Source organism: Lontra canadensis, unplaced genomic scaffold (genome assembly GCF_010015895.1).
Source record: "Lontra canadensis isolate GAN:19392208 unplaced genomic scaffold, GSC_riverotter_1.0 scaffold79, whole genome shotgun sequence".
In the NCBI taxonomy this organism is placed as follows: domain Eukaryota; kingdom Metazoa; phylum Chordata; class Mammalia; order Carnivora; family Mustelidae; genus Lontra; species Lontra canadensis.
In genome coordinates, this window is record NW_022631073.1 from 1,005,373 (window position 1) to 1,025,505 (window position 20,133).

The 20,133-nt window shown below is 56.6% G+C and overlaps 1 protein-coding gene across 1 annotated transcript in view; it reads right to left on the minus strand.

Moving 5' to 3' along the window:
- The window catches only part of LRRC27 (leucine rich repeat containing 27), a 31,732-nt gene extending 13,485 nt beyond the window's left edge, over positions 1 to 18,247 (minus strand). The window contains 7 exon segments of the mRNA XM_032882194.1: positions 1,697 to 1,894; positions 2,813 to 3,164; positions 4,910 to 5,062; positions 10,843 to 10,901; positions 15,179 to 15,309; positions 18,042 to 18,194; positions 18,197 to 18,247. Coding sequence (XP_032738085.1) covers positions 1,697 to 1,894; positions 2,813 to 3,164; positions 4,910 to 5,062; positions 10,843 to 10,901; positions 15,179 to 15,309; positions 18,042 to 18,194; positions 18,197 to 18,247 — 1,097 coding nt within the window.
- Between the last annotated feature and the right edge of the window lie 1,886 nt (positions 18,248 to 20,133).

Consider the following 20,133-nt stretch of genomic DNA (forward strand, 5'->3'; position numbering starts at 1 on the left):
ACACGAGGCCTCCATCTGAGCGTCTTGGAGAAATAAGACGGAAGGGACCCAGCCTTTCCGAGGTCCCGAGGTGAGGTTCTTAGGTGGTGTGACGGTGGCCCGCAGGCCGTGCTGAGTCGAACAGAGCCACAGGACAGCACTCTGCCCGCGGCCACCAAGGAGGCCACGGAACATCATCTCAGGCCGATGGCAGGGAAACCAAGAAGAGAGCGTTCCCCGCCCCTTGAATTCAAGAGCTTCTTTCCACAGAGGAGTGCGGCACTGCGGGCAGCGCCTGAGCCCGCCATGCTGTTGGGCAAGCGGACTCCCTGCCCCCTGCATCCCACCGTGGCCAGCGTTTCCCCAAGCGCCAGCGCCCTGCACACTGTCCCGTATACCGTCCGGACCACAGGCTGGTCTGGGAAGGGCAGAGATGCCACACAGGCAGGTGCTGGGGCGGCCACTGTCACAAAATGCCATTAAGAAATGGGGCACAGTGAGGGAGGAGGGGGACGCACCTGCAGCATGGAAAGGGAGCAGTGAGGGGAGGGCTGGCACCCTGGCGGTCAGGGTCAAGTCCGTGCATTTGCTCTGGGAGGGCTCCGTCGTGAGCCCAGACACGGGTGTGCCAGCTCTGCAGACCTGCCCTGCCTGCCCTGGAGCCCGGACTCCTGCCAAGGGCCTCTTTGAGGGTTCTCGGGGGGATGGCCTGAGCTCAGGCTGGGTGGCGGCCCGGCACCTGTGGGCAGGCGTGACCCTGCCGGGATGGCAAGGACTCCCAGTGCAGCACCGACACACCCCTGAGGGTCACCCCAGCCCAGGGCTGGGAGCCCTGTGAGCCCTGCAGCTCTGAGCGCCCGAGTGCTCCCTCCTGCCATAGAGGGACTGGATCCCCAGGACAGGGTGCCTTCTGGGGTGGGGACCGGGCAGGTGCACCGCTGACACACTGAGTTTGCCAGCAAGTCTGTCCCCATCAGGGTGCTGAGAGAAAATATGCTCATGCGGGATGATTTTAAGGGCTGAGGAAAGTCTGTTCTCAAGGGCAGCGGTGGGTGGCCCCCAGGGCCAGAGCAGGAGCCCGGGGCTGGAATAGGGGCTGCAGCCACCCCAAGCCCCAGGAGGAGGGACTCAGGTAGACTCACAGGGAGGTGCTGGGGGAGAAAGACCCTGACCTCCTTCTCTCCCTCCTCTCCAGTCTCCTGTTGGGGCCCCCACTGGCCAAACCCAGCCAGGAGAGGGGCACTGGGGTCCTACGGACACAGTCCACACTGGGTGGCCTCCCGGGGCCCAGAGCTCAGGGGAGATGGGTGGTCGGTGGAGCTGGAGGACAGAGGCGGCCGTGAGGACAGGCCCCAGCTGGGCTCCTACGGGGCAGACCAGATCGCCGCAGCCAGCGACACGGCCCGTGAGGCGGGACAAGAGTGGGCTGTCTCTGAGCGCGCGTCTGTAGTGTGGACCTTTCCTTAGAACAGAGCTGTGAGCCAGGTGACTGGCAGGAGGGGAAGAGGGGCGGAGAGATAAGCAGCCAGAGAAAAAGACGGCAGGCGGGCTGGAGAGGACACGGGGCAGTGACGGCCCGAGGCCTGTGTCCACGGCGGCCCGAGACCAAGCCAGATGAAGAGTAGAAGCCAGCCCTTCTCCAGAGGAGTCGCCACCAGCAGGCCTGGCCCCAGAACCCTGTGGGAGCAGGGCCACAGCCGTGCGGACAAGCACTCACCGTCTCCGCTGCCCTGTCTCCGCCTGCTTCTCCCGGTGCTCACGGATGGCCGCAGTCCTGGTCTCCTGGGGCCTCCCGGTGGGAAGCCCAGCGCGCTGCAGCGATGGCGCCAGGGCTGGCGGGACACTCCTGACGGAGGGCAGCTTCTTCCTACAGTCCCAGCCCCGGCGAGGCACACTCGCCCTCGGAGGGCCCGTGCTAGAACACAACATGCACCGTGTACAAGCAGGGCCGGGGGGACAGATGGCGTGACGCGGCTGCCCTCCCCGGGCCCCACAGCCGGGCGCCAGGGGCTGCGGGCCGGCTCTGAGTCCGAAACACCCGCAGAATCCCGGAGCGCTTGGGCCGGGCAGCCGGGACTCAGCAGGACGAGCTCCCGGCCTTGTTCAGAAGCAGATCCGTGACCGGGGGAGGACGGGGAGGGAGAGGTTTCTACGCGGCAGGCGTGGGACTGTCAAGGCCGTGTCATAGCCGGGCACCCACCTTACATGCTTCCACTGCTTCCGAGATGGTCACCCGTTAATCAGACCTCACAGAGTTTTCAAGCCCCAGAACCGGGGAAAGAACAGCGTGATAAACCCCGAACACCCCCCGCGCAGTAAACGCGAGGTTTCTGTCTGCTTCTCTGCGCGGCTCGGCCCTGACCGCGCACGCTCTCCCGTCCAAACAGCCCGTCCACAAAGCTGGACCCTCAGACACGCTGGACACGCGTCCTTGTGTCCACAGAGCTCAGCTGTGCAGCGCCGTGAGCCAGAGCAAGCACGAGGGTTCTGCGGCCCCCGCCCCCGCCCCCAATCCCTGTCCCGGCGGAGAGGCTCCCCCCCGCCCGCCCCGGGAACACGTGGTCTACATTCACGGGTAAATACTCCCTTTACATTTATGTTCACACTTGCGTGCGCACGGACACACACACACACACACACACACACACGGGGTCTTCTCTTGTGTAATCCTCACTGGGGTCCACGCTCTGGGTAACCACGATCCCAAGCCAGGCTTGGCGTGCACTGCACAGTGAATGCGGGCCAGGCAAGCCTGGCATCCGAGAAGTTAACTGCAAAATCACATTACAACTCTGGAAAGATCCAAACACACGCCACAGCTTCTGAATTTTACCTCGACACGTGTCTCGGGCTGGAATGCTCTTTCTCCTTCGTGTTTAGGGCTGCCCTGAGGTTTGGGGGCAGCTCCAGCGGTAGGAGCTGGTTTTCAAGCAGTTCCGCTCGCTCCTGCTCGACGATCTCCTGCCTCAGCTTCCAGAAGCGCTTGATCTCCTCCTCGCCCGGCCAGTCTTCCGAGGAGTCGGCGGACCTCCTCAGCTCACTCGGGTCTAGCTTCTCGACAGGCGGGAAAAAGGACGCCTCCCGGGAACGAATGGCGTCCTCGTCGGGCGCAGTTTCCTCCTCAGACAAATACAACGAGGGCTGCGGCAGCTCACTTCGGCTCATGGTTGTAACTGGCGAAATCACTAAGAGGACCAACATTCTTGTAGCAGACTGGACTTGGACACCAGCTCCCCAGAACCACACAGACCCAGTGCCCAGCCCCCTCTGCAGAGAAGGGGGCGTGCAGGCTCCATCTACAGAGAAGGTCTGGGTGGGGGGGTTGGGGGTAGGCTCTCTCTGCAGGGAAGGCCTGGGAGGGGCGGGGAAGCTCCCCCTGCCCCGTGGCCATCACACTCCGTATAAATCTTTGCAAATAAACAGACTTATTTCCCTACCACCCTAGATCTTTTAATATCTTTATTTCTTACCAATTTTTAGCCCATATGCCTACTGTTTCTCTTTGGAATACTTTTGGTGACTTTAAACACTTTCATCTCTTGATAAATTACCTGTAAGAAAATGCGCCAGGAATACTCCTGCCTTTAGGACTAGGCTCAAAGGTCCCCTCATGAACGGACCAGCTCTGGGCAGCTCCGGACGAGTAACCCCAGCCTCCCACGGCAGCTCCCCCCACCCTCACCGGAGAGAATCAGCACAGGTCATGCTGACATAGACTCCTTCTTGGCTTTGGGTTTCTGAGTGATGGCAGTGGATTCTGATCCGCAATTAAGAGGTCAGGCTGGTGTACTCTCTGGGAAACAAGGAGATTCATGATTCCTAGTAACAGGTTGGCAGCAGACAAAACAGATGCATGAGCTGACTGCTGGTGCCACCACATGCCCGTGGCCTTCACCATTCCAGAGCCTGCCGGCCTCACTTCCTGCTGGGCTGGAGACCTGGGCGCCCGCCCCCAGGGGAAGCCCTCGACTCAACCACGTGTGCTGGTCCCACGGCACATGTGCCCTACTCCCTCGCTCTGCTGGGAGGAACTCCTGGACCTGAGTTCAGCAGTGGCCCTTGGCAAGTGTCACCTCGTAGATCACCAGTCCTGACCTGGTCAATGTGGGCGGCACCCAAGAGGCTACGTGTGACCGTGGAGGCCCAGTGGGGCTTCTGCTCCAAGTGGCAGCCAGCAGGACTGGTTCAGGCCATATCTGCCCCACTCTCTGCCATGCTGGCTTCCTCCCCTCCCCATCTCCCCTGCCTCAGCCTCCACGCTGCCCTCTGGGATCTCCTCCCCAGTCAGTTACTGGCCCTTGACTCCTGACTCGGGAGCAGCTTCTGGGGGACTCAAACCAAGACACTTTGCAAATACAATCAGTGTTTTAAAAGTAGGCACGCGGGGGCCGTTTGTTTGGATTTTGGATGAAGATGATTTGAGCACGACAGCACTGTCTCCTCGCTTCGGGCGTTCCTTACATTACCGAGGTGGACTCGTTATTTACATGGTGTGACTAGATCACATATATAACTACCGTGGCTGTTCCAAATGTACGCACTTTCTTCATTCTAGACGTCATGTTTTAAGTAGTAAATGTTTAGATATTCCGGAGTAAACGTTTGGAATACTTACTTTTTCGTAAGCATTCAGTTACAACTCTCCCCGATCTCTACCTCATCTAAGTGTGACTGCAGGGCTCCCTCATCCCCCAGCAGGCTCTATCATGGGCACTGAGAACGCAAACCTAGGAACACAGAACCAAGAAAAGACACTGCTCTGGCAGGTCAGCGCAGACACCTGAACACAGTGTGAGTCCCACAGAGGACACGTGAGGCCCCTGTGTGCTCCTTGTGACATCATTAGGGACGAGACAGCCTCCCGGTCCTGGCTTTAAAAAGCACTAACTTCAGTGTTATTGCTGTCTGTTGCAGTACTTGTCCCACAAACCTTGAGAAGTTAAATCTTGGGGGGCAGAGTGCTGCGCAGCGTAGATCTGCAGATAGGCCAGGATCGCACGCAGTCCCTTCTGCACCACGAGCGGAGTGGGGAACTCCAGCGGGCAGTGTCTCAGGTTCAGTGCTTTCAGCGAGGTCACATTCCCTGCACGCAAGAGGAAAGCCCAGAACTTCATACTCTCTTCCGTGGAATCGACAGGCAGAGGAAATTGTTTGCATATTCAAGAAAAAAATAAAGACTTATTGAGGATTTGGGGCAGATGGACAGATGTCTGCAATTTACTCTGAAAAAAGCTGCAGGGAAGGCAGACCGCACAGATGAAGCTCAGGCCACAAGAGTGAGTGAGCAAACAAGGGGACGCAGGAAAACCGGCCAAAGTGGGGGCGCAAAGTCACCGCGTCACGTGAAGTGCCTGCGCGCAATAACAAAAGCCCCTCAAGGGGATATAAAGGAAAGGCACCTGTGACCCACACTCAGGAAACAAGCAGTCACTAGAAACTGTCCTCATGTCAGTTCGGATATCGGAGGAAGCAGACAACTTCGAAGGAGCCACAAATATGTTCAAAGGAATGCAGAAAACCACGTTTAAATAATTAATGACTCAACAAGTCTCGAATGTCAACAAAAACAGAAATTCTAAGAAAGAACCAAACAGCAGTCCTAGAGTTGCAAATACGGAGCCCAGGAAGAAAAGTACACCAGAGGGACCAACAGCAGACACGGATGACAGAGGAAACAAGCGAACTCGAGATAAAAAGCATCCGTGCTGACGATCAGAGAGAAGAACGGTGAAACCAGGGGTGCGTGGAGGTCAGTGGAGCAGCAGTGCGTGTGCTGACTGGTGGGAGCGTGGCATGCTCCAGAGGACGAGGGGGGCGAGCAGAGCACCACATGAGGACACTGGGCAAAGGCTTGGGTGACAGACAGTGTAACTTCCAGGAGATTCAACGATCAAGTAAGATGAGCCAAAGGCAATCACACTTAGAAACATCAAAACCACTGAAATGCAAAGAAAAGTAAACGATCTTGAAAACAGAGCAAGAGAAACATACATACAAGGGGACAGCGAAAGTAATTTCCAGCTGAAGAGAGTGGAGGCCAGACGACAGGGAACAACATATTCGGAGCGCTGGAAAATCCTGTAATCAAGGGACCCAAATTCACCAAAACCGTCCTGCTGCGGGAAGAGCGGCTCACCGGGGCCGGCCTGCAGCAATTACTAAAGTCAACTCGCAACTTCAGAACTCCCCTGTCGTGCACACAATCTCTCGGCCAGCTCACCACCACTGCACCATACAAATGAGCTTAACGGCAGAAGACAGAATCTGGGCAAACTGGAACAAAGAGAAAAGGGGAAGGGAAAAGAAGAGTGTATCTGAGGCATGTGGGACAGAATCAAAAGCCCGACATCCATGTGATTGGAGGCCTAGGAGGAGAGGAGAACGAGAAAGAAGCCAGATCGACAGAAATTATGTTGACTGCCAGGGATTTTCCAAATCTGATTAAAGACATCAATAAACAGATTCCAGAAGCTAGGGAGCCCCAGATAAAGTAAATACAAAGAAAGCCACACCCAGGCAGCTCACAGGTGAACTGCTGAAGATTAAACAGGAAGAGAAGCATTCTCAGCAGCCAGACCAGAGCGATACGTCCCTTTTAAAAGAAAAGCAGTGAGACTGACAGCTGACTTCTCAACAGCCATTAGAAGCCAGAAGACAATAAAGACACTTTAAAATGAAATCTGGGTTCTTATACTCTGTCAAATATTCTTCAAAAATGATGGGAAAATCAAGATGCCTTTTTAGAAAATCAAACTTGAATAATTCATTACCAAAGGACTAACTGACAATAGCAAAGAGAGATCTTCAGGCTAAGTTGGTCATCCCAGGTGGAAGCAGGGAACTTTGAGAAATGAAGGGTAAACATGTAAGAAAATATAAATAAATATGGACAGTTGAAGATGTAGCTGCCGGATTTACAGCAAGACAAAAGCAAAATCTATGAAAACGACAGAACAGAGGAGGGAGGAGGCAATGGGAAGAGCACTCGTTTCTGCAGACGCTCGTCGGTCAAGGACGTGCACGTGGCTCCTAGAGAACCACTCGGCAACGCTGCACGTGGTACATTGAGGGGATCCTACTTCCAGCAGTGCTGGAGCAGCTCCAATCAGATCAACTCTGCAGGAGATTGTTTGTGGAAACTGGGCAAGACAGAAATGAAAAGCAGGCAGAAACGAGAGGGGGAACAACAGCTCCAAGAAGAGAAAGACACGAAAGAGTGTAGTATCTGTACAGCTTTCTGCACCACACAGGGCAGCTGCAGCAGACAGAAACCCTTAAGGTCATATCGACCTGCAGTGTCAGAGGACGGCCTGTAGAGCTACCACAGCAGCTAAAGAGTGAAGGCCTGGACTCCAGAGAGGGGACAGCCGAGCGGAGCCTTTTGTCTCCGTGTACATGGTCGTCACAGTCCTGAACTTCCCACGTGTAGGACAGCACGGCCACAGCTACTGCCCTCTGCCAGACAGACAGAGTTCGCAGTCTGTCTCAGTCCTCGGAATGTAACTACCTATTTTAAAAAAACCAACACTCTAAAGAGGAATATAACAGAATCCAGACTCTCTGCAATGTGTCTATCACGATATCCAAGATATAATCCAAGTAATTGTTAAAGGGAAATATGTTCATATCAAATGAAAAAGTACGAACTCTCAGTAGAAAATAGTAACTAATAAAATATGAAAATTCTAAGATTGACAATACAGTATCTGAAAAAAAATTACTAGGCAATGTTCACAGCTAGTTGGAGATGACAGGAAAGGCTCATAAACTTGAAGATGTTATCTTCTCTGAAGAGCATAAAAATGTGGACTTTAAAATGTACAAAAGGTCAGTGAACTGTGGAACAATAACAAAAATTCCAACAAATAGGTAAAAAGAGAGACCAAGAGCAGAAAAATATTTGAAGGCTTAATGACCAAAATATCTCCCAAATTTGGCAAGAGACGTGAATTTAAAAATTGAATAAATTCAACAAACTCCGAGGAGGCTAAATACAAAGAAAACCACAGCTAGGTACCTCATCATCAAACTGCTGAAAAGCGAAGATACAGAAAACCTTGAAAGTAACCAAAACCAATCATCACAGTTGATAAAGGAGAACCAAGAATGAAGGACCTCTGAGGCCTGGAGTCAGTGCAACTTCTTTGAAGTCCTCAATTAAAAGAATCCAACCGTATTTCTAGATCAACAATGTCCTTTAAGAATTAAGGCAAAATAGGGGGGCACCTGGGGGGCTCAGTGGGTTAAAGCCTCTGCCTTCGGCTCAGGTCATGATCTCAGGGTCCTGGGATCGAGCCCCACATCGGGCTCTCTGCTCAGCAGGGAAGCCTGCTTCCTCCTCTCTCTCTGTCTGCCTCTCTGCCTACTTGTGATCTCTGTCTCTGTCAAATAAATAAATAAAATCTTTTTTAAAAAAAAAGGAAGGCAAAATAGGGGCACGGGGGCGGCTCAGTTGGTTGGGCAGCCGACTCTCGTTTCAGCTGTGGTCATAGCTGCAGGCTCCCTGCTCAGTAGAGAGTCTGCTGGTCATCCTCTCCCTCTGCCCCTCCCCGTTTGCTCATACACACGTGCGTGCTTTTTCTCTGTCTCTTAATAAATAAACAAATCTTTAAAAAAAAAACACGAAAATTAAAAAGGCAGAGATTGACTGGATAAAAGAGTGAACCCAACCATATCCTACAACACGAGCAATGTATTGTAAATACAGACAGGCTGGAAGCAAAAGAATGAAAACCATGCACCATACAGACAGTAAGCAGAAGGTTGGAGGACCCACACTGACGATGGGGGAGCGAAAGGCTAGCTAAGGACAAGACAGAAGCTGGCGGCCTACACCAGCCCCCCCTTGTGACATCTGTGACATTCCTCGGGGACTGCTGGCTGCCCTACATTGAGAGCAGATGGTTAAGGAGTAGAGACCACAGTCCTGCAGGACAGGAGTCTCCCTCAGTTTACCAGTGTCCTTGTGACTGACAACAACCTAACTTCCAGAAGACTCCAACTGTCTTCATGTTGGTACCTCATTAGAAAAATGAAACAAAACTTAGCTTGGCTTGACAATAACCAGGCCTCCAGCATCCTGACAGTCTTCTTTACCATACGTCAGTCCTTCTGAACCCCTTTGTCCTCACATAACCAGCCAGTCCTCTGGGTCACAGGGCAGCAGCGCTTCCTGCCCACCGGTCCTGGTCCCGTGCCTCAATAAACCACCATTCTGTACCAAAGACGTCTCAAGAATTTGTTCTTGGTCATCGGCTCCAGACTCCACCCCACTGAACCTCACCTGTATCTAAAACTTCATCACTAATACATACCGAATGGCCAATAAGCATAGGACAGTTTCCATGTCACCGGCCATCAGAGAACCGCATATGAAAACCACAACACAGTAACACTACACGCACCAGAGTAACAAAACTAACAATAGAGACATCCCAGATTTCTATTCAACCAATAACATAGTATCAAAATATATAAAGTAAAAGCGGACAGACCTAAAATGAAAGGCAGACAAATGCACAATCATAGTTCACGATTCAACAGGGTCCTGCAGGCACTGACAAAATAAACAGACACAAAGGGATGTAGATAGCCTGAACGCTGGGATCAAGCAACTTGACCTAACCCAATAGATGGGACATCGCATCACGTGGCCGCGTGAGCACACACACGCTTCTCTCGTGCACCAGGCGATGCCGGCCACACAGAACGCAGCCTGGGCCGGAAAGCACACCTGAACAAGTTTCGCATAGCCAAAATTACACAGCGTGTGTGGCATTAAATTAGAATTCAACCAAAGGAAGAGAATTAGAAAGTCTCCCATTGTGTGTAAATGAAGCAAAACAGGAAGAGCCCATGGGTCACAGTCTGTCCGAGAATATCTTGTGCTGAATGACAGCGGAGGTGCGCAATGTGGGGGCTTGTGGGGGCAGCTAAGGCAGCGCTGGGGGGAAATCACCAGCTGTGACTGCATGGATTAGGACAGAAAGGTTTAAAATCGGTGATTTGGCTCAGTGGGTGAAGCGGCTGCCTTCGGCTCAGGTCATGATCCCGGGGTCCTGGGATCGAGCCCCGCATGGGGCTCCCTGCTCAGCGGGGAGCCTGCTTCTCCCTCTCCCTCTGCCTCTTCTCCCACCTGTGCTCCCTCCCCACCCCCTCTCAAATAAAATCTTTAAAAAAAAAAAGTGATCTAAGCCTCCAACTCAATTGGTTAGGAAAAGAACAGCACATCAAACCCAACAAAACGGAGCAGAGAGCAGAAGAATGGGCGACAGACAGACGCAGACCAGAGAACATCATCTTCTGCGTCCTCCTCACTATTTTCAGCCGGGAAAAGGAATAAAAATGAAAGCACCACACTTACACACGTTCTCCACGCATAAACCCCAGCAGCTTGGCGCTGAGCCCGAACCACGCATGCCCAGCACCCCGTACCGGTCTGAGTCAACTTACGGAAAGTCCAAGAGGAGGCCCTTTACACGTGCACGGTCAGGGAGACGCCAGTGGCCAAGCTCGCCCAGGGAAGCAAGGAGAGGCTGTAGGACCCGCGGGCTCCCGGCGGGAGGGACCGAGGGGGAGCACCACTGCGCAGGGCAGCGCTGGAGCCGGCTTTCCTGAAGGTGTGCTCTGGCTACGCAGCCCTCCGCAGTAATTACTTCTCCCCTCTGTGTCGTACCTTCCGTGTGAATCTACGTTCCAACACGACAGCTCTCGAGCACTGTGCTGTCCGAGAGCCCAGGAAGGACGGAAGGGGAAGGGATGATTAAAGCAGGAGCCAGCTCGCCCCCTGGGACTTACAGGCTGCCTGAGCTTGAAAAGGCAGCAGGTTAAAGCCAGCTTTTATTTCATTGTTTGAACACTTACCCAGCTCCACAGGCAACATTTTGATAGGATTTCTTTCCAAAAGCAAAGTTTTCAAATGCCTTTAAAACAAAATAAAAAATATATAATTTAAAAAGCAGAAAATGAAATGACCATCCCCAAAATACACCATCAAATTTCTTCCTTCGCCACCTCTTTAAGGAGACAATGTCACTGCAGGCGCACACGCTTGCTGCGTGCCACACGCATGGCCCATGGCTGCCTGCCCACGTGGCTCCTGGTCTCAGCAACGGGCCAGGTTCTCCGCCTCAGCACACGGACACTCCAGGCCAGGCGACTGTCTGCTGGGGGGCTGCCCTGCCCCTGTGGGACGTCCGGCAGCATCCTGCTCTCTACCCACCAGTCCAGGGGGACTCCCTCCCGACGCCGTGACGACCAGGAAATCTCTGGGCATTGTCGGTGCTCAGACTGCCAATCTCGGCGTTCCCTGAGGTGTGCTGCAGGGACCCCAGCCCTCAGAGATGCTCCGTGAGCACTTTTCCCAGTCGAAATACCTGGGAGCCTTCTGCCACACTGCACACCGCCTGCGGGGTCACTCGCAGTGAAGGGCCCAGGGCAGTCTCCGAGCAAGGCGGGATGAGGGGCGTTTCTCTAGGCCTTTGACTCCAGATCCCTTCCCTAGTACCTAGTAACATCTCCTAGAAAATCTTGCACAAAATGTACCCTGGAGAGACAGGATACAAGGTGCCCACTGAAAAGTTACTCAGCGATGGGGAAACACGAATACCTCATGTTAAACTCAGTCTTGCCCCTTTTACCCTACTATGCTGCTTTTGTTTTTCACATTTAATTCTTTTTTTAAAGGCTTATTTATTTATTTATTTGACAGACAGAGATCACAAGCAGGCAGAGAGGGAGGCAGAGAGAGAGGGAGAAGCAGGCTCCCCACTGAGCAGAGAGCCCAATGTGGGGCTCGATCCCAGGGCCCAGAGACCATGACCTGAGCTGAAGGCAGAGGCTTAACCCACTGAGCCCCCCGGCCCCCAGGTGCCCTGTTTGCATGTTTAATTCTCAAGACTGCATCATACACTAAGGATTAGTTTCTTTTTCTCCTTCCCTTTTTAGGGACCCTCAGCTGAAATCTGACATAAAAAGACCACAATACCCTGAGGCTCATGTCTCCAGCCGGGGCGGGGTGGGGGGCGGGTGCGTCCAGGCAGAGGGCAGGACCCCCAGCCCTAGCCACCCTGTATGCACGTCACCCTGGGCCTCCCAGGGCTCTGGGGGGATTGTTGAACCCGCTGTACTACCCCATCTCCAGGGTCGGCCTGCCAGCCAGCACACTAGCCGCCCCACAGCGCAGAGTGGCTTGTCTGTGTTCCAGGCGCGCAGGGACACCGACCGTGTGGGGCCGGCTGCCTGCCCCAGTGGAAGAGACCTCACGAGCCCCTGGAGAAAAGCCCCTAGCCGCCTTCTCCTCTATTGCTGACCTCAGCGGCCCCAGGAAGCCACCAGGTGGGTCAAGTGACTGGAGGGGGTCCAAGCTGCGTCCCCCGGTTTCTGTTAGGGTTGGGGTACAGAGGAGCAGCTGGTCACACGTACAAATCCCATCAACGAACCCGCACCGTGAGTGGGAGGAGCCTTCTCAGCCTCATTTCACCTCGAAGGTGAAACAAACTAAACTCCAACATCACAACAGACCAGAGTCCACAGGATTTGAAGGGAAAAGCCATTTTACAGACGGACAATGCAGAGCTCTAGCATTCCAGTTAAATTAAGCTTAATTTTTGGATCGGCAACCCCAAAGGAAAATCAGATTTCTTGAAGATTAGGCAATTTTCTTTCCATTTGCTCTCTTGGCTTTCCCCTCTTATTTGAAGTTTTAAAGGAACAGACTTTATCCATTGAACTTTTCTTGATTACACAGAGGTGCATTATTTCAGTGTCCCTTCAACTACTTGTTTTGGGTTCAGCCCCTTTTAGCTGTGGAACACAGAAAGCAGGCGGAGGATGGGCGGGTGCTGGCTCTGCACAGGACGGACAGACCTGCAGACCAGGGGCGGCAGGTGGGCGGGCGCCCTGGGCTCCCCAGCAGCAGGTCCTGTGTGTCAGGGCGCCCCTGAGCACTGGCCTGCAGGCCTGGGGGTCGGCAGTGGTGGGCGGAGGCCATGGGGACCCACCATCCCCCAGAAAGTGTGTCCGGGCAATGATCTGTGTGGATATTCTCGTGCACCTCGAGCAATGAACTGACACGCTGCTGACCCCGTACACTATCAGCAGTGCCCCCCGCGCCCCCGTGATGCCGGCGACCTCCCCTGGAGCACACGTTCACACACGGAGCCGGAGCTGCCTGCCCGAGGGGCGCACATACCGACGTGTACAGCCTGGCTCGCTCTCTGCACACAAGCTCACACGTCCAAGGCAACGAGAGGGGAGAGCATTAACACTGGCACTGCTTTAATTAGGCTTTTCGGAAAGTTTAAGGCTTTTAATAAGCCCATAATTAACATTTCTGATGAGTATGTTTCAGCATTTGGGCAGCTGATCTAATTTTAATGACATAACGGGCTATAAATCACATGCAAAACTGTATCTTAAACAATACTAAGCAGCTGGCTTTGACTGGCAAAATCAAAGAACTCCGAAGCTGGGGGACTGCGGGCTTGCTTTCTGGGAAAGAACAGTGCTTAGGGAACGGATTTTTGCTTATTTGCCCTCTGAGTAGCAATCCGTCTCCTCGCTGTGCAGGCACCAGCTGCTGGACAGAAAGCACTGAATTACCCTCAGCACCAAAGATCAGGACCTTGGGAAGAACAATGCCTTCCCGGTCCACCTGCGAACACAAGCTGGGAGGACGTGCGAGGCCACCAGGTGGAGGGGACACGGTGGGAGCAGGCCCCGGGAAGTCTCAGCCACCTGCTGGGGGCCAAGGCCATGGTTCTGTGTGTCCAGTGGCACAACTCACGGCAGGCGATCTGCAGACCCTGACTAGTCCAGGAGCTCCAGGAAGGCGGCTCCCGGCTCTGACTCCCCCGGCCAGAGACCCCAGCTCAGCATCAGAAATCAGCTGCTTCCTTGCAGAGCCGGCGAAGGCACAAATGATTCACAGGGATTTTCTCTCACTGTGACGTGTGACAAAATACTCACTTCCTAAAAATCACTCTGAACAACAGTGAGCTACAGCTCAGGCCCGCGAAGGGCCTTGTACAGACTTCCGGTCTGCTGAGTCGCAGCGGCCGCATGGCTCTCTGCGGACACGGTCACTCACATAGGAAGGGGGGTCGCCCCGGCATACCTGTCTTCCTCCAACACCTATGGCCATCCCGAACCCCACTGGCTTCTCAAGTGGCCTGCAGGTCTGTGTAGTCAGCCTGACTCGGGCCACTGCTTCCGCACCAGCCGCCCACCACCCCTCCTTAGAGAGTGACCTCAAGGCCAAGTCGAGTCCCACCTTCTCCACTCAAATCCTCCGTGACTCCACCATTCAGGTCAGAATGAAACCCAACATGGCGAGCCCACCTGCAAGGGTGGCCCCTCTCCCTCCTGTGTCCCGGCACATGGGCCGCCTGGCCGTCCCCTACGTCGCCCCGTGCACACACACCCACGGCCTATGCGTGTGCTCTCCTCTGCCCAGGAGGCACTCACATTAAAGGAGATCACTGTAGGATCTACAGTGTTTACTGGAAGGTTCTCACAAGGTCAGGAAACACAGACAGGGAGGGAAGCAGGAGCTGGAGGCGCTGAGGTCAGGACAGGAGGCGGAGCGCACTGTGAGCCCCGCTCCTGGGGGTCTGAGGCGGCTGACCCAGGACGAGGGGACCCAGGGCTGCTGGCCAGGGCTACGTGAGGATGAGGGAAGCGCGGCGTCTGTTCCAGGCGTGGGGGTGCTAGGAAGTCCCCAGGATCAGAGCGGCAGGAACATGGCAGGATGACAGGCCTTGCTTACGTCGGGGTTTCCAGCTCCCCAAAATGGAAAGCATTTCTTGTTATTTATCAGAAACTAGTGGGTACCCGCAGGCCTTGGGAGCTGAGAGGCTGGTGCAGTTCATCAGCCCAGCTCCTGACCCTTCTGGCAGCTTCGCATGAGGACAGTCAGAGCTGGAACCAGATGGCGCAAGCACCTCACTGCTGGCCCAGCAAAGGCACAGTGGCCTCCAGCATTCTCCGTGCTATTAAGCGTCCTGCACTATGACCCAGTTCCGTGCGTTTGTTCATTCAGCCGCGGCATCTCTTAGCCGGCTTTAAAAACAGCGCTAAATGCTTCTGCATTGAAATCAAAATTCAATCAGGGGCAGGAGCTAAGCAGCACGAGGGCTGGCACTCAGACGTTTTAACACACGATGGTCTCAAAATCTGGAAAAACAAACATACAACTTACTTGTGAGACCCAATCCCAGAAGGAAGTGCCTTAATTCTGTTGCAGCGGAGGTCCAGCCAAGTGAGGTTCGGCAGCAACTGGAAGAAATCTGTGGGGAGCTCGCGGAGGGCGTTTCTTTGAAGATGCAGTTGCTTCCGGGGAGAAGAAACGGGAACGTCTTGCCTAACTGCATTTTAAAACATGATGCATCCCAGAGCATTTCCAGAAGAACCCCAGGCTCTTGCACTCACACACATCAAGTGAACAGAAAGCCCAGATCTTACTCTCAGACACTATAAACAGCAGACGAGAGTCAGAAGGAAAGCACCGGGGTCCCCTGCCCAGGTGGTGGGTGTGCAGAGTGACTCCCGGGCTGGCCCCGTGGCTCCCTCACGGCTGACGGCTCAGCCACTGCCGCTGCGCACACCACTCATTCTCTGCAAATAGCCCTGAACACCGGACCGGCTCTCCAAGTGCTTCAGTCCCTCTCCTCCTCTCTAGGCCCCACACGGGACGCCTCCTGGGCTCTGCTGTCCCTGCCCCTTCCCGAGTGCCTGTCACAGGCAGCCCGCGGTCACTGTGGTCAGTGGACAAATGGCACGAGCGGAGTCCGGTCCCAGGGACTCGACCCAAGCCAAGATTCACAGGAAGCTAAAGGAACCGTGCGCAAAGCTGCCTGCCTGGGCTGCAGGGCCGCCGTGTCCGGTTACCCCCAGCAGCCCCACAGAAGCCGGCCACTGACGCAGGACGTGAGAGGGCGGGCAGGGCCAGGTCGGCACCCGCGGCACTCACTGCAGCCGTGTAAACGGCACACATGAGAGTCTGCAGCAGCAGCGTGGCATGGTGATGGGGAATTTTTAAGTAGGCTCCATGCCGAGCGTGGAGTCCAATGCGGGGCCTGAATCCACCACCGTCAGGTCAAGACCTGAGCAGAGATCAGGAACCAGAAGCTCAGTGGCGGAGCGCCTAGGTGCCCCCAGCAATGGTGCCGCTGTGGCATGTGGTGCGCCCCTCACTGCTCTGCACGTCCCATGAGGATCTCGAACTCCTCTACCGCCGAGCCGGTGGGGCACGATTGTTGAGAACGCGGGCCCAGAAGCCAGACTCTCTGGGTTCAAATCTGGATTCGGAACCTTACTAGCTGCGTGACTCAGCGGGCTCCCAAACCTCTCTGCGCTCTGGTGTTGCCCCTGTGCAGGGGTCACATGACCCACCTGCCTGGGTCCACTGGGTGAGCAGCGACTGGCACAGAGGGGGGCCAGGAAGCAGCGGCCACCACAACTGAGGAGCCCTAAGTGCAGCCTGTGCGACCAGCCACCCCCTTCGGCCATAGCATCACGAAGCCCAGCTCTGCCTCCAACGCCGAGCACCGCGTGTCTTCACAGGTAGGGCAGGGGCTTTACCAGCACATGCAGTAGGAACTCTCCAGCCTACCGAGGCATGGCCAGACACCATGCTGGCCACAGCCAGTCTCTGGGACACGGTCAGGCCGTCACGCCGCACAGCATGTGTGTCCCTCGACGTGAGCCCGCTCGGGCCTCAGCGGCAGTGTGGCCTCCAAGCCTCTCAGACCCGCTCTCTCTCAGGCCGAGCTGGCTCTAGGGCTCAGCTCTGAACCCACACGTCCTCCCAAAGGCCAGAAGAGGCAGGAAGAGATGGTGCTGTTCTTTGCAAAGGGCTGTTCCAGCCACCAGCGAGGTGACAGTGCCACAGAAGCCTACCCTTTGCGTGGGACCCGCAAAGACGGCCTCCTTGTGCTCCGTGTGTGCGCACATCTCTGGACGCGTGACTGGTGACCTCAGAGAGCACTGCTTCGCCCGCACACGGACCGGGAACCCACAGAGCAGAGCGGCCGCCTCCCTCGTGATTGGTTGCCATAGTAACCATCTCTGTTTTCTGAGAGGCATGAACAGTTATGATGTTTCTTTATCTAGCCTAAAGAACAGTTCAGAATCTCCTCTTCTGGAAGGGAATTTCAGAATTTCCTCTGCTGGAGCCCTTGTTCACGGTCGGGAGTGTTTGTGCTCAGACACTGCGGCCCTGACGACCCAGGAATTAATTCACTGCAAGAGGTCGGTGCTCGGGGAAGAGAGAGCGGGGCAGGGCCGGCTGTGACCGCAAACGCATGGCATGTGACACGCGACAGCGGGGCACCTGACACCCTCGCAGACAGCTCTGTGCAAGTGCTCCAAACGGCAGCTGACACCTTACGGGCGCGATGTGACCACGGGCCCTGTGGGCGCTGCACTTCACGAGCCTTACAGCCTAATTCTCATAATGACCCACAAGAATGGTCTCCTTCTCGTGTTCCAGATGAAGACAAACCAGGTTTAAGGAAATTACGTGAGTCCGAGGCAGCAGGAGCCCAAGCCCTGCACTCCTGCCCCATTCACGTCCACACTGTGCTCCGATGGAACCTTATTCTAGAAACCCTAGAGGATGAGACGGTACCCGCTAGGTTAGCAGCTGGCGGGGGCCTGGCGAGGCACCAGGCACAGGGGAAAGTCAGCATGTGAAGCCTGCAAGGCAGGGGTGAGAAATGGTGTTTACCTGTCTTAATGCCACATGGGAGCTCTTGGTGGGGGGGGGGTTTCAACAGGAGATCAAGGGTGCTTTCCGCAGTGCTTTCTACCACGGGCTTTTGGTGCTTACGACTTTCCCAAGAAGAGAGGCTAGGTATCACAGTGTGACTCCACGAGGTGTTTCCACTGGTGGGTCCCCGTGCCGGAATTTCTCTTTTGTGATGTGCTCACCACATGAGACCCCGAGTCAACCCTCTTCTAACCCTCATCCTAGAAACACTCTCTTAAGCAGAGGACTCTAAGTAAAAGCCCCTCACGTCCACTTGGCAGAAGCACAAACACCCTATGAAACGCCCACTTACTTCGAGGCTGGGAATTTTAAAGATCTCTCCTAAGTGGTGAAGACCACTTTGACTCAAGTCTAAAACCGACGAGGAAGAAAAGATGAGCCCCTGAGCTCCCTCGTGAACCTCTCTGGAGGGGGGAGCAGGGGTGCCCCTAGCTGGAGCAGCGCCGCTCTCCGGACCAGCCGGCCCCAGGGGACCTCGCAGGAGCTGCTTCCTTCCATCTCTCGGGGGGTCGGCTCCTCTGCTCATGCTCCTCGGTCTGCAGGCACCTGGAGACGGGGAGGGGAGACACAGCAACATGGAGGGGACCCGATGCGTCCTCCCGGGGGGCACAGGGGAGCAGATGCACGACGGTTTCCCTTGCTTACAAAACCATCACCTTAATAAGCTGTAGCATAAATCTGACATTTAAGTTTGCAGGAAGGAAGGGAGCGGGAGGTCAAGAAGGTTCTGGTGGAACCTTATGCTTCTCCCTCTACCACGCGCCACGGAGCCCCGAGACTGAGCTTCCAGCTCCTGGAAAACACTGACGCAAAACAAGAAAGGCTACTTCAGGGGAGCAAACGAGCCGGAAGGCTTCCCACTCGGCCAGCCGGGATGCTCCTCCCGCGACCCGGGCGTGGAGGGCGCCGCGCTCTCCGCACGGAGTCAGGCTCCCCGGGTCCCGGAGCCGCAGCCGCTCCGCCACTCGGTCCGGGGTCGCCACGGGGTCAGGGGGACACAAGGCCGGGCGCTGGGACAGCCTGTCCAGATGGAATCCTGAACTCCGGACGGACCCCGGACGGACCCCAGCCAGGCCCGGCCCCTAGGTGCGACCGCGGCACACGCGCGGTACCTTCCCGGCGGGGCTCCCCCGGGGACCGGCGGCCGCGGACGGCGCGAGGGTGCGGCGACCCCCGGCAGCCTCCCCGCGGCGGGGCGGGTCCCGAGACCCCGTGGGAACCGCAGCCGCTGAAGCAGGGCGGAGCCGGCTCCTCGAGGGGGGCCGCGCCAGGGTCCCCATCCCCCCGCGCCCGGCGGCTCGGACCCCGGGCCTAAGTTCCGGACTGAGACGCCTTCGCCAGGGCAGCGGGACGCGGCGGGGACCCCGAGGGGCGCGGCCTTCCTTCGGCCCGCGGCGCCCCCGCCCGCCCCCGCCTCACCCGCCCGCACCCCCGCCCGACCCCCCGCCTCACCCGCCCGCACCCCCGCCTCACCTGCGGCGCCGGCCCGCGGCTCCCGGCACAGCCGGCCCTGGAGAGCCGCAGCCCAACAACCCGACAATGCCGGCTGCCGGCCCACGCGGTCGCCATGGAGACGCCCGTACGGAGTCCCGCAGGCGCCAAGCCCCGCGGTGCGCGCGCAGCCGCGGACAGCGAGTGGTGCGCATGCGTACGCGGCCACTGGGCCGGCCGGGGACTCCGTTCTCCACCAGCTTTGGCGTCGCCTGTGGCCGCCTGGGCGAACCAGTGCGTGACCCTCAGAGCGGACACGTGCGCCTTAGTCCGGAGACGCGCACGCACGAGGAGGGCGCTTTCGGGCCGCCCGAGCTAGCAGGTTCTGGGTGACCCCGGCCTTGGGGGCCAGCGGGCCTGCGGGCTCGGAGGGGCCCCGGGATCGCTGCCATCCCACGGACACCCGTCCACCCCCACCCACCCCCGGAGAGCAGGGGGCCCGCCCCTCGCCCGAGGCAGCGTCCTCCCCAGGAGCCCGCCAGGCCCCCTCTGGGCTCTCCTTGGCCAGAGCTTCCAGTCACCAGCGGGGAAACGACAGCCACGCAGCGGGCCCAGGCCAAGCAGGATTCCCTCTGCGCCGGCCCCTTGGCCAAGCGCCCAGGTGGCCAAAGGTGGACCCCAGGCAGAGGTGGAACCTCTGGGGAGGACGTCCTTCAGGAGCTGGTGCGGGGAAGGAGGGGCCGCCAGACAGCTTCTGACCAACGTTCTTCCAGGGCCCGAGCCGCGGCTGCCGGGAAGGAAGCCGCAGGGGCAACGGGGAGTGAAGGCAGGTAGGAACCCGCAAGCACGGACTGGGCCGGTGGCCCTCCTGCAGCAGAAGTCGGTAGCGGTCGTCGGAGAGCCGCGTGCACCCTGCGGGGAGCTGGAGAAGCTAACAGCCGCGGGGGGGGAGG